The following is a 13,652-nucleotide window of genomic DNA, read 5'->3' on the forward strand; positions in this document are numbered from 1 at the left end:
GACAAACCCGCAAATACAATGTAAAACAAATAACAAAAACAATATTGAAAGAACACAAGTGTTTGCAAGGAAAGTTACCTCAAATATTATCGTATTATTAAGTTCCTGCAAAATAACACAATAACTCCTCAATTGATGATTCTTCCCACCACTATATTTTTTCCTCTTATTTTCTAGCTAGGCCAAACCCTATTTTATAGACTAAACTAGAAACCCTCATCTACTAGAATTATACTTGCTCCCCAAGTCTAAATAGTTCTAGAGATTGTTACACACCAAAATACTATTAGTTTCCTAATTACAATTCTAATTAAACTAGGAAACAACATATAAACAAAACAAGACCTGTACTTGACTCTAAGTCCGTTTCGTATTCTTATCGACTTAACTAAGTTGTGTTTAATTCCTAACGGTTATATTATTTCAGCTTTGATAACTAACTTTCGAGCAGAGGTCACATCCCTTATGCGAGGCCTTTATTAGCCAACAATCTTTGTATTGGTAAACTACAAGACTGATTGGGAAATGCTTGTGATCCATGTTTATAGAGAAGGTAACCGTGCTGTAAACTGGCTCACCAACCATGAGGTGGCTCAACCTATAATAAAACTTGTTATCTTGAATGATATTCCTTTAGCTCTTAATCGTATTGTAGATGTCTCATTCCCCCATAGTTCTGCTTCTTTTGTTTTATCTTTCCTTGTTGAGATGTTGGGCTTCCCCAATTCAATTGCATCAAATTTGTTTTACTTCAAGTCTTCGATATAGTCCCTCCTTAATTATTTAAGGGATACACTTGTCTCTTTCGGCCGTATTTATTTAAGATATATATATATATATTTTTAATAGGTAAGAAGAAGGGACCCTAACTGAACCAGCACCTAGCACAGGTTAACCAGCCCAGCTCCGCAGGTCATCACTTGAGCCACTCCCAAGCATTTCGCAGTTGATGGGGCTCGAACTTGTGACCTCCAAGTCACAAGGTGAGTTCCCCACCAACTCCACCAACTTATGTTGGTTATTTAAGAGATATATACACTTGTATTTTTAGTAACTTATCAATCCCAACATCTACTTAAATAATCTATCTAATACTATCATATGTGCCCCACCCTATTAAACAAATAATTTTAAAACTACACCCTACCCCTCCCCCTAAAATGACATGGTCCCTACTTGTTTTATTTATAAAAATATCTACCAACCCCACTTATTTTATTACTTTATTTCATTCAATTCTTTTTCTTAATACTCATATTCGGTAAAATGTATCCCTTAAATAATTACGGAAAGAGTAACAATTATTATCACATGCACTGATTTTTAAGGGTTCATATAAAATCAGATTTTGGGTGGTAAACTCTTGATGAAATCAATCATTTTTGTACCGAGTAGATTTTTTACCTAGTTTAAAATTAGTTTACACCTCGTATAAATTTTCAAAAGGTCTTGCGTGCATTTTTTTTTAAGATAACATTTACCCTTTTTTTTTGTAACTTTTACCTAGTTTTGATTAACTTTTATATTAGTAAAAAAAAGTTGATAGATATGGTTAAATGATTAATTTTATACATTATTAGTAGTTTTGAAGAAATAAGTTTTACTGAAATGAAAAAATTTATCACTAAAAACTAGATAACTTTTACGTATATAAACTTAACTTTTAAATATTTTGAGTTAACTTTTACTCTAATATACAATATTTATTGTACGCCCTTTGTAAATAAGAATTTGTGATCAATTTTTCGGTCACATAGTACACAATTTTGCAACTAAAAATCAATCCAAAATAGATTCAATAATTTTATTTTAACATCAACTCAATTAATCAATTTTTTTATGTGCATTTTAATATTAATCATAGAAATAGTTAAAAAATAAATCGAAAAAATTACGAAGCCATTGTGTAATACAGTAGAGAAGTGTCATTTTGTGTATTAAACTGAGTACTCCAATTAATACAGCTGTAAAATCACAAATTCAGAGTACACGGAATAGTGGTGGAAGCCGTGGTGTGGAACGTACTCCTCCGTATGCATGTACCTCTTTGTCAGTCAATTCCAACAGAATCACCTTGGCAAAATCAAATCACATTGTCCTTTTTTCAAATAAATCTTTCCAGAAACACCTTCCCTAACTCACCAGAAAAACTCGGCGATATTCCGCCGGCGTCGGAGAAATATCCTCGACGGCAGGCCATTTTCACCGTCGACGAAGTCTTCAAAGAGAGAGAAAGTAGCAGCTCCGCCATAACTCTCGAAGAAACTACTTCTTCTTCGTCGGAGAAGAGTTGGAGTTCACCGTCGGCTGCTACGAACTGTTCGGGAGCACCGGAAGTAATGTACAGTTTTCTGTTCCTTTAAAATTGTTTCTAACACTAACTTTTCATCGAATTGTTTTATGTTGTTGTTTTAGAACTTCTCATTTTCATGGATTTGTCAACCTTCGAGTAGTTTTATTTTTTGTTTTCCGTGTTTGTTAATTGTTATTCAGAATTTGTTAGCTGATAATTTGATTCTTTTGATTATCCACAAATCAAAAATTGAGCAAAGTTTTCACTACTGCTTCGTCGTTGTTAAACCATGTTAACGGTTGCTGGTTCCACAATCTTATTTTTTTTTTTTTCAGATGCAGGGTAACTTTAGACGTGTTTTTAGTCACAAAAAGTGGATTTTGGATCAAATTGTCAAATAGTATGAATTAGTACTCCCTCTGTTCCTATTTGTTATTCCCATTCCAGATTTGGGGTGAAAATTAAGAAAATGGAATACTGTAATGATTGGTTGTAAGAGTAATAATCTGGTAATAAAGAAATGAAGGAAAGTAACAAAGAAATGAAGGAGGGAGAAGATAATTTTAATAAAGTAATAAAAAATCATAAAAGTGAGGTTGGGTGGGTGAATGGAGAAATGTGAATGAATTAAATAAGGGATGGTGGAGAAATTTATGGTAAAAAGTCATGTCCAAAAATAGAAACCGGAAGAACTTTTAGTAATGACAAAAAAAGAAACGAAAAGAACTTTTAGGAATGGAGGGAGTACTAGTTCAGCAGAAATGGAATATGAATAACTCTATTTTTGAAATTTCTTGGTTAGCTGCGCGCTGTTTTATTTTACTTTGGAACAATATGTATTTTTGTGGCTATTGGAGCTTTTTATTTTAATCATCTTAAGCCGATGGCATAATCGATACCTTTTCTAGTTTGTGTTAAAGAAGAAAAAAATCACATGAGTAATTTGATCCGCATAGATACGAATTAGAATGACAAAACAATAAACCTGTTGTATAATAATTATAGTTTTAGTTACATACTTTGTAAAATTTTTAGTCACAAAGGTGGAATATTCAAATTGACATTAGACGATTTTTTTTTTTTTTTTTTTTTTTTTTTTTTTTTTTTGCGTTAACTAGACTAAATGTTGTGCAATGTGATAATCCGTATTAATGTGATAGACTAAATATACATATATAGTCTAGTTTATCATAATGCAATGCAGATGCTGCAGGGTAACCTTGAAAAGTATCTTAATGTAATGCAATTTGTATGTAATGCAATGCAGATGCTACAGGGTAACCTTGAAAAGTATCTTAATGTTTCCTTAATCATTCACGTATAGTAGTATACTGGTAGGATTAACATTTTTTATAGCTTAACTAAAGCAAGTATAATGTGGAGGTAACTTGTAGCTGTTATGAATCTCCCCCGATTTGATGATATTAGATTTGCAGCACGATACAGAACTAGGCTTGTCGAATTTAAGTTGTTGGTATGCTTGTATGCATCATCTATGTTAAAAAGGCTTGCCTTTGTCATTGGTCTACGTGCTTAGCTGTTCTAAAGGGATTTGTCCAAACATAGCTCTATAAAATTAGCAGGCTTTGAAAAAAAAAGTGAGAGGTGATGCACTACTTGTCTATCAGACATGTAATTTATTTAAAAAATCCTTGTGTATAACACCTGACCTGACAAGATGGTTTCGGATGTAGGCAATTAGATAAGTCCCTTTTGCTTGGATACTCGATGGCTATATAGATGTCATTAACCAACAATTTCCCGATCTCCTGTATTAAAATCCGCAGTGATTCTTGATCTCTAAAGTTTTGCAACAGCTAAGGATCTTTCAAACTTCTTCTATATAACCAGCATGCATGTCTTTGATATTCATCAGTTTAACAGTGAGGAAAAACACTAATTTCTGCATTTTCACTGAAATTGTGTGCAGGTTTTCATGAGGGATGTTCCTAGTGTGGTAGCTTGTCTAATAGAAAACACCCCAGAGGCCAACATTATGAAAATTTTCTTGCTGAAAATCCTCCAACTTCAACGCCGGAGAAGGAAGAAAGACAATTTTACACTTGGAGAAGGTTTGATGCTAGTAAGTTTCAAGGTAGAGATAGACGAGAAGTATAAAAGTGTGAAAGAATTGCGGGTTGCTGATTATGATTGCAACGCAACGGGAAGAGTAGTACCTATTGATTCTTTATTCTGGTGGCCTATTTTGCTGCAATCATATGAAAAACGCACAAGAGATTACTCACTGGTAGATACGCCTGAAGTGCAAAAAGGCATGAAATGTATCTGTGACCTGTGCCTCTCTGATGGTTTTGACACTGTCCCATCACTACTCTGTGCAGATCCATGCTGTATGATTGATAAAGAAATGGTAAGTTTCTTATTCACCATCTACTTTTCTTCTGGTAATGATTGATGTAGGTTCTTATAAAAGTAGCAGGTTTTGTAAAATCACAAGAGAGATGATGCACTACTTGTCTATTGGACATGGCACTAATTAAACAAATTCTTGTCCATGGCTCTACTTGACAAGATCGTAACACGGGTTTTGGATGTAGGCAATTAAGTTAATCCCTTTTGTTTGGAGGCTCAATGGATTTATATTTGTCATAACCAAAAATTTCCTGATCCCTGCATTATTATTTATTAATAAAACCCGCAATGATTATGTTTTTCTAAAAAATTTCAATAGCCAAGGAACTTTCAAACTTCTTCCATAAGTAACCAGGATGACTTTGATATTCTTAAGTTAAATCGTGAGGAAAAGTACTAATTTCTGTGTTTCCACTGAAAATTTGTGTAGAGTGCACTAGCATGTCTAATGAAAGAAACCCCAGAGACGTACATTGTAGAAAAATTATCACTGAAAACCCTCCAACTTCAAGGCTGCGGAAAGAACAGAGATAACTTTACTCTTGGAGAAGGTGTAATGCCAGCGAGCTTTAAGGTTGAGGTTGAAGAGAAGTATGGTAGAGTGAAGGAAATGTGGGTAGCTGATTATGATGGCACCACAACTGGAAGAGTAGCACCTACTAATTCTTGGTTCTGCTGGATTATTTTGCTGCAATCATACGACAATTGCACAAGCGATAACTCATTGGCAGATACACCTGAAATGCAGAAAAGCATGAAATGGATTGCTGACCTATGCCTCTCTGACGGTTTTGACAATTTCCCATCACTACTCTTTGCAGATGCGTACTGTATGACTGATAGAAGGAAGGTAAATTTCTTGTTCACCCTTTCCTTTTCTTTGGTAATGATTGATGTTTTAGGTATTACCTATTCAAAGGGATTTCTCCAAGTAGCTCTATAAATTGCTAGGTTTCGAAAAATCATAAGAGATGATGCACTTGTCTAAAGATTGTTCTCCGAGAATATTGGAGACGGAACTTATGAAAAAATCCCTGTGTATTACACCTGACAAGATTATAATAGGGGTTTTGGATGTAGGCAATAGGTCAGTCCTTTTTGCATGGATGATCAATGGAGAAATATGTGTTATTAACCAACTAATTTCCTAACCTTATGTATTAATAAAAATCTGCAAATGTTAAGGTTTATAAATTTGGTCTCACTTAGGAACTCTCAACTTCATTCCATCAACACCCAGCACGTCTCAATATTCTTGAGTTGCATCATGAGGAAAGTACTAATTTCTGCGTTTCCACTAAAAATCTGTGCAGGTTTTCGTGGTGGACTTTGACGTTGTGAATAAAATCTTGCTGAAAACCCTCCAATTTCTAGCTCGTGGAAAGAAGATAAATAATTTTATTCTTAGAGAAGGTGTAATGCCACTGATGCCAACAAGGTTCATGCTTGAGATAGATGAGAAGTGTGAACATGTGAAGGAAATGCTAGTTGCTGAATATGGTGGCACCACAACTGGAAGAGTAGCACCTATGGATCTTGGGTTCTGGTGGATCATTTTTCTGCAATCATATGACAAACACACCAGAGATTACTCACTGGCAGATATCCCTGAAATGCACAAAGGCATGAAATGGATGGTACTTTTCTATTCACCCTTGCCTTTTCTTCTGGTAATGAACTAATGATTGATGTTAAATTGATCAACCCATCAAAGCTTGAAAGTTGAAATTGAAAATGGATGGCAATGTAGATATAGGTGTTCTTAAAAAGCTTTAGATTTGCAACACGGCGCAGAACTAGGCTTGCCGATTTTGCATTGGTGGTATTCTTGCATGTGCCATCCATCTTGCCTGTGTCATTCATGTACATGCTTAGCTGTTCTATAGTGATTTGTCAAATAGTTCTTTAAGACTGGCAGGTTTTGATAAAGTACAAGAGTTGCATCTCTAAGATCGTTCTCCAAGATTATTGGACATGGAACTTTTTACAGAAATCTTTGTGCATCCACCTGATAGATTAATAAGGGTTTCGGACGTAGGTAATTTGATTTGTCCTTTTGCATGGATTCTCTGTGGGTATATAGGTGTCATTAACCACCAAAATTTCCTGTCCACATGCTAAATATGTGTCATTAACCAGAGCTAAGAAAAAAAAAGTTAATGAGATGTAAGGAGTTGCTAGGTAACACGTCGATAAAAAGGGGCATGCAATTTAATAATAGAGAAACAAAACTTGAAACTCTTAATAGACTTGTGCTTGAGCAAGTCCCTGACTTTGCTATGTCTGTAATTATGGAGGACAAACCTCCCTGACTTCTTTTTGTGTTAATCTAATCGCCCAGCTTGCATCAAAAAAAAAAAAAAAACTTGAAACTCTAGTGTTGTTGAGATACATGGTTTGAAATAGAACACCAATTAATAAAGGCAGAAGATATTGAAATATGTTAGCTAGGAATATCTTTGCAATTATATTTTTAATTCTCTCGAATTCCACTTTGTTAATATACAACATATCTTTGACGTTCTTAAGTTAAATCGTGAGGGAATGTACTTATTTCTATGTTATCACGAAATGTGTGCAGGTTTTCACGAGGGACATTGTGATTGTGAAAATTTTCTTGCTGAAAACCCTCCATATTCAAGGTTGTGAAAATATAGGTAACTTTACTCTTGGAGAAGGTGTTATGCCAGCAAGCCTCAAGGTTGAGATAGATAAAGAGTGCCAATGTGTGAAGGAAATATTGGTAGCTGTTTGTGGTGGCACCGCAACTGGAACAGTGGCACCTACTGGTTTTGGGGTTCTCGGTGATTATTCTGTTGCAATCATATGAAAAACGCACAAGAGATCATCCACTGGAAGATATGCCTGAAGTGCAAAAAGGCATGAAATTGATCCTTGACATTTACCAGTTACTACTCAGTGCAGATGCAAGTTGTATTATAGGTAGAAGGATGGTAAGTTTCTTGTCATCCTTTCCGTTTCTTCTGGTATTAAATAAACCTGCGTTTGTACCCGAATATAATTTCGATCATAATACAGAAAAGTTTGCAAGTGCATATCTTTAACTAGCACATTGAAACTACAAAGCTCATGCTTACTCTGTTTCAGATTGAATCACTCCTTTGACCTAAGAAATAGAAATACTTCTGATTGAGCTTAAAACCTCAAACGAACAGATATGATAGTCAAAGAAAACATAACTGCTGAGAGACATGTTTTAATTGTTCGAAAATGATAAAGGTCGCAACATGCGACCTTTAAGCCGTGTCACAACGATGACATGGCATGCTTATGTGTCATGATTTAAATTGGAAACTAAAATATTTAACTTATATAATCTATTATATACCTTTCAAAAAAATGTAGGAAAATCTTAATATTCTAATTTGTTTCCTTCTTTACATTGATTACCTTATTTATATATTTTTATAGTAAAAATATTGAATTGATAGTAAAAATATTCTGATGACGCATGGCCTACGTGGCGCCTATATGTACCAATTAAACTGCGACACGTAAGATTGCGACAATTAAATGTTGTCGCAACTTGCGACCTTTATCATCACCCTTAATTGTTTGTCAATATGCCTGCTTCTGTGTACTTACTAACTTCATCCATCCATATTCATTGATTGGGCAGGTAATATATGGGTATCCAATTGAGATTCAGACTCTATTGTTTTTTGCATATAGATGTGCTAAACACATGTTGAAAGATGTGCTCGAGAACAAAGAATTGCTGGATAAGATCAAACCACTTAGTTACCATATTGGAACCTATTACTGGCTTGATTATACCCAGCTGAGTAACATATACTTATACGAAACAGAAGAATACTCTCACACTGCTTTAAACAAGTTCAATATAACCCCGGAGCCAATTCTGGATTGGTTGTTTAAGTTCTTGTCCTTACGAGGTGGTTATTTCATCAGCAATGCCAGCCTTGCCTGCATGGACTTCAGGTGGTTCTTCCTTGGGAACTGCATTGCAATCTTAAGCAGGCGTGTGATACCGATACAAGCATCAGCATCAATGGACTGCAAAGAATTTTACAGAAAACGCAGCTCTACCATAACCATTGAAGATGCTACTGCCTCGTGGGAGATTCATCAGAGACTGTTTTTGGAAGAAACGCTGCATCCGGATTCTGTTATACTGAAAGCAACGATGTTATTAGGTGTTCACCCTTGGCTAAGAACCTCAAGAGCATTGAAGGAAGCACCTGCAACATGCATACTGAAGGCAACGATGTTATTGGAAATCATCAGCAACATGTAGCAGGGCATATTATAGTGGAGGAAGCTCGTTCTAATGCTGAGGCTCTGAAATATCACCCGGTATATAATTTTCTCTCTTTTCATGGAGTTTTGTGTATCTTTCATCAATTTTCGATTTTTTTTTTTGAGATTCTTGCTTCTCTGTTTCCTACTTTATGCTATAATATAATTTCCATTCGCAATCTTCAGGAGGTTCCCTTTCGCCATGGTCGCCAGCTTTTGGGTCAGTCGTCTTCCGAATCGTCTTCCATATCCAAGGGTGTATGGGAAGGCTTAGCAATCTCCTCCCTTTCCCTATTAGGAATCATTTTGCTGATTATTTTGTTAGTGCTCTTCTTTTATTACCGTAGAAAGAAGAAGGGCAGTGTAGATGTTGGTGTAGGCACTCATCTATACGAAGAGTTGGCGGAAGCAACTAATCAGTTTGATGAGAATAGAGTAATAGGGAGAGGGGGATTTGGGGTGGTGTACAAGGGAGAATTGGCTGGGATGGAGGTGGCTGTTAAAAGAAAGCGGGAAGATAGCACCCAAGGGCTTAATGAATTTCAGGCTGAAATTCAATTAATGCCGTATCTTAATAATGCCAATATTGCTCAGATTGTAGGACATTGTACTACTCAGACGGAAAAGCTTATTGTATATCGCTATTATCCAAACAAAACAGTATATCATCATTTACATGATAGTAAGTATTTAATAGATTCTTTTATAAATGATTATTAATTATTTATTTTTTTGTTATTACAGATATTGAATCAACATTGAATTGGAAACGGAGATGGAGAATCGCGAATGGCGTTGCAGAGGGGGTTGCCTACTTGCACAGTAGGGAGGGCAAACCAACAATTATCCATCGCACTAAGTACTGAACTTGTGCCTTGTTTTGAGACATTAATGGGAATAATTGTAGAACCTGATTTACCAGCAAGCATGAACTTTTTGAACCAAACCTTGAAGGGGGAGCATATAGAGTCAAGCTTAGCAGTAAGAACTTTAGGGCACTGGAAAACCTGCATGTAATATCTAGGAATAGCAAGGAGGGAAGATTGAATAAAAAGAGCCTGACTCGCTTTTGACAGAGTGTTCGACTTCCAAGAGGCTAATTTAGAACTCAATTTATCAATAATAAAAGAAAGTTTAGCTCTAGACGGTTTCCTGGCTTGAAGGGGAAATCCCAAGTATGTACCAAGGCTGGAGGAATATTTGATTTGCAGCTGCTGCTCATACTCGTCAATGATTACCACATTTGTATTTTTTGAAAAGACCATGGAACTTTTTTCTGGGTTTGTTATTTGGCCAGACATATCAAAAAAGGAGTTGAGACAAGAGTTTATGGATTAACATTACATCGTCCGCAAAGAGAAGGTGAGACATCTCGGTTTGACCCCCTCTGACTTTGAAGGGAGTCAAGATTTATTGTCAAGAAATTCAACGGGTCCCCTTGGCGGATCCCTCTGGTGGGTTTGAAAGGAGAAGAGTGACTTTCATTGATAATGATTGAAGAAGACCCGGATGAGACACAAGTCATAATGAGAGAGATAGTATCTTGATCAAAATCAAAGAATTGGAGACACAGGTGAATGAACGGCCACTCAAGCGTGTCGTAGGCCTTTTCAAGATCAAGTTTAATCGCAAAGAACCCCTTCTTACCTTTGTTTTTATTCATAGAGTGTAGAATCTCAGTGGCAACAATGAGATTGGACTCACAACTCCTGCCAGGGATAAAACTACAATGAAGAAGCGACCTAATTCTTTGAATAAGGATTTTCGTAATGACTTTGTAGCAAGTGTTTAACAGGCTTATGGGTCTGAAATTTGAGATCTTGACCAGCTGGTTAACTTTGGGGATAAGCACAATAGAACACTTGTTCATACCCTCAGGAATACTCTTGTTTTGGAAAATTGTTTGGTTATATCATTTGCCAGTGGCCACTACCTCCCAGAACTGTTGGAATACAAGTGCACCGGCGCTTTAGACAGGCCAAGAGAAAAGATGGCATCTTTAATTTCGGCCTGAGAAGGGATTTGGGAGCAGTGAATAGAATTTTGAGAGAAAAATGACTCTTGCAACTGGCAATTATCAGAAGATAACATTTTTTAGGAAATGGATATTATTGTTCTTTCTTCTAAGGATCGAAGACAAGTGGAAAAACTAGGTAGTTCTATCTCCCAAAAGCAACCAATCTGACCTAGCTCTTGTTGCCCAGAGTACGTTATTCTTCCCTGTCTAAAATAGCCTCTAACTCTGATGACAGGGAATTCTCAAGATCGAATAGAAAGGAATTCAACGGATCATTTTCAAGTGATAATTGGACACCTTTAATTCAGGAAAGAATCCTAGCCTTAGATTTAAAAACATCCCCAAAGACTTCCTTAGCCCAACCCTGAAGATCCCCTGCTAAATGAGACAACTTTCTAGGCAACTCACCATTGAGATTAGCCCACTTATCTTGAAACCAACCTCTAAAGGAGGGTTCCAAACACCTGTTGACATATGTTTGACCATCAGTTACCATGTAAGCTGAATTTCCCTTTCCAGAACTGACTGAGAAAAACATCCATGTCACTCACAATGCTTCTAGGCCATCCATGTAGCTTAAAAACATTAGATATGCTTGTGCAACTTGTATTGCCGTGAATGGATTTGATAAGGGTATAAAATGACTCTACTTACTCAACCTCCCTACCACCGCAAAGATCACATCACTGCTTCCTGATTTAGGAAGTTTAGTAATGAAATCCATACTGATATCATTCCACACAGCTTTTGGAATGGGTAGGGGTTTGGAGCAACCCAAGCTTGGCTGCAGAATTATACTTAGAAGCTTGACAAATGTGACATTTCCCCACAAATTGCCTGACTTCTTTGGTCAATCCTTTCCAGTGAAACTAGCTTTTAACTCTTTTAATGGTCAATTACCTACCAGAATCACAACTTTCAGGAGAAGAATGTAACCATGTAATAACCTTGCTCCTTAAATTGTGGTAAGGTCCAACCACTATCATCCTTTTCCTTCTTTCTGATTAACCCACCCACCAAGCTATAAACATCCACAGGGATTTGGGGTGGTGTACAAGTGGTTACTTGATTTAATTTGTTAATTATTGTTTTTTTATTTATAGTTTTCTCACCCAAATGAAATTTTTATAGGCAAATAATGTCATTCGAGTTGCCTTTGAGAGTCAGGCCTCTCCGTCGCAGTTTATCGATTGCCGTTTAGAGCAATTCGATAAACAGCAGACAGATGTGATCATCACCTGTGCTCTTTGCTGCACCCGTCAGAATGTCGAAGATCGTCCGACAATGAGCCAGGTAAAGTGAGTTAGAAATCTATGTTTTTATTTACTTATATTATTTGTTGTTTCTGATATATATGCATGGTTTCTTATTATAAAATTCCATTGGTGTATTTTCTATATTTTCTTATAATTGATTTCAGGTTGTGCAAGTCCTGAAGGGAGAGTTGGCTGTTGATGTGATTGTTGGGCCTGATGGACTATGGCCTCCAGCTCAGATTCCTAGTAACTTAATGACATTGGCAGATTCTGACAGTTCAACAGAAGAGGTAAGTTTGCTTAATAGTCCTTGTGATTTTCTGGTTTCTGTAATCCAGGGGGAAAAACCTCCCTGACTTATGGGGATGTAACTTGTTAACTGTTTAATTTATGGTGTTGCCTGGCTTTGCATCAAAAAAACAAAACAAAAAAAGAAGAGGTAAATAGATGTGCCTTGTGTTAACTGATTGGGTTTATATTTTATAAATTGATTGCTTTACTGATCTATTTCTTCTATGAGTTCAGAGTGAGCTTTTATTGATTTGTGTTGGTTGTTTCATTGTTTGTAATTGTGAAGATAGGCTAGTTAACTGGATTGTGAAGATACGTCTGCAATGTTCCATGCCGTTTCAAGACCAGTTTCAGAGAGGGTATACAGTTAGGGATAATACAGTTGATACTTGTGATGAGTAGCTCGTTTATTTTTCTTTTAGGGTGTTTATCTAATGGTTGTTTTGATTTGCTCAGGTACTCAAGTCGAATAAAGGAAGCTAGAAGAAGCTAGAAGAAGCTGCATCAGGTTAAAGGAAGTGAAAGCTTTAGAGGGGTTGATTTTGGTACTTCGAGCAATTACCTCCATTTTTGGAAAGAATCTGTAGATATTGAGAGCATGTTTGGTATAACATTTTTCAAGGGTTGGAAATGAAATCAATTAACTAATTCCGTTACCTATTGTTTGGTATGACTGTATGAGAGATGGATAACACATTCCATTTCTGAAGGCTAACCATTACCACCAATTTGTTACCATTGCTAACCTTGAGGTAACAAAGTGTTACCCTCCTCAATCACTAATTTGATACAAGAGATGGCTTTCCTTGAGTATACCAAACAACAAATAATGGTAACACTTAACATTACCGTTTCTCTTTCTTAAATGTTTCCAATCCATTTCGTTTCCTAAATTCATACCAAACATGTTCTGATTGTGATCAGTACGATACTACTGCTGAATTTTGTTTCTCTCTACAATGTGGTAGCTTTAATTTTTTAGAGGTTCAATGATGAGATCATTTTTTAGAGCTTCTAGATTTTGAATATGCTGATGTATTTAGATTTTATCTCAACCTTTGTGCTCTAGAAATAGATGTGCTTACCTTATAGCAGATACGAAAATGATAAAGGTCGCAACATGCGACCTTTAAGCCGTGTC

At 36.1% G+C, this 13,652-nt stretch overlaps 1 protein-coding gene and 1 long non-coding RNA gene across 4 annotated transcripts; both read left to right on the forward strand.

Moving 5' to 3' along the window:
* Positions 1-1,970: 1,970 nt before the first annotated feature.
* On the forward strand, positions 1,971-10,818 carry LOC110780367 (alkaline/neutral invertase CINV1). 3 transcript variants are annotated; one of them, XM_056838378.1, is made up of 8 exons: positions 1,971-2,341; positions 4,224-4,664; positions 5,097-5,516; positions 5,980-6,303; positions 7,248-7,620; positions 8,307-9,004; positions 9,134-9,629; positions 9,692-10,818. In XM_056838378.1, the coding sequence occupies exons 2-5, from the start codon at positions 4,230-4,232 to the stop codon at positions 7,494-7,496; spliced, it is 1,428 nt and encodes a 475-aa protein (XP_056694356.1). In that variant the 5' UTR covers positions 1,971-2,341; positions 4,224-4,229; the 3' UTR covers positions 7,497-7,620; positions 8,307-9,004; positions 9,134-9,629; positions 9,692-10,818. The 3 variants fall into 3 exon arrangements, with proteins under 3 accessions (XP_056694356.1, XP_056694357.1, XP_056694358.1); XM_056838379.1 differs by having other exon boundaries at positions 9,134-9,607; XM_056838380.1 differs by having other exon boundaries at positions 9,134-9,167.
* Positions 10,819-11,158: 340 nt separating this feature from the next.
* Positions 11,159-13,002, forward strand: LOC130469292 (uncharacterized). Its single transcript, XR_008929740.1, has 5 exons — positions 11,159-11,929; positions 12,096-12,257; positions 12,385-12,510; positions 12,798-12,870; positions 12,968-13,002. It is a non-coding gene; the product is annotated as an uncharacterized lncRNA (long non-coding RNA).
* Positions 13,003-13,652: the final 650 nt, after the last annotated feature.

Source organism: Spinacia oleracea, chromosome 3, assembly GCF_020520425.1.
Source record: "Spinacia oleracea cultivar Varoflay chromosome 3, BTI_SOV_V1, whole genome shotgun sequence".
NCBI classification, from domain to species: Eukaryota; Viridiplantae; Streptophyta; class Magnoliopsida; order Caryophyllales; family Amaranthaceae; genus Spinacia; species Spinacia oleracea.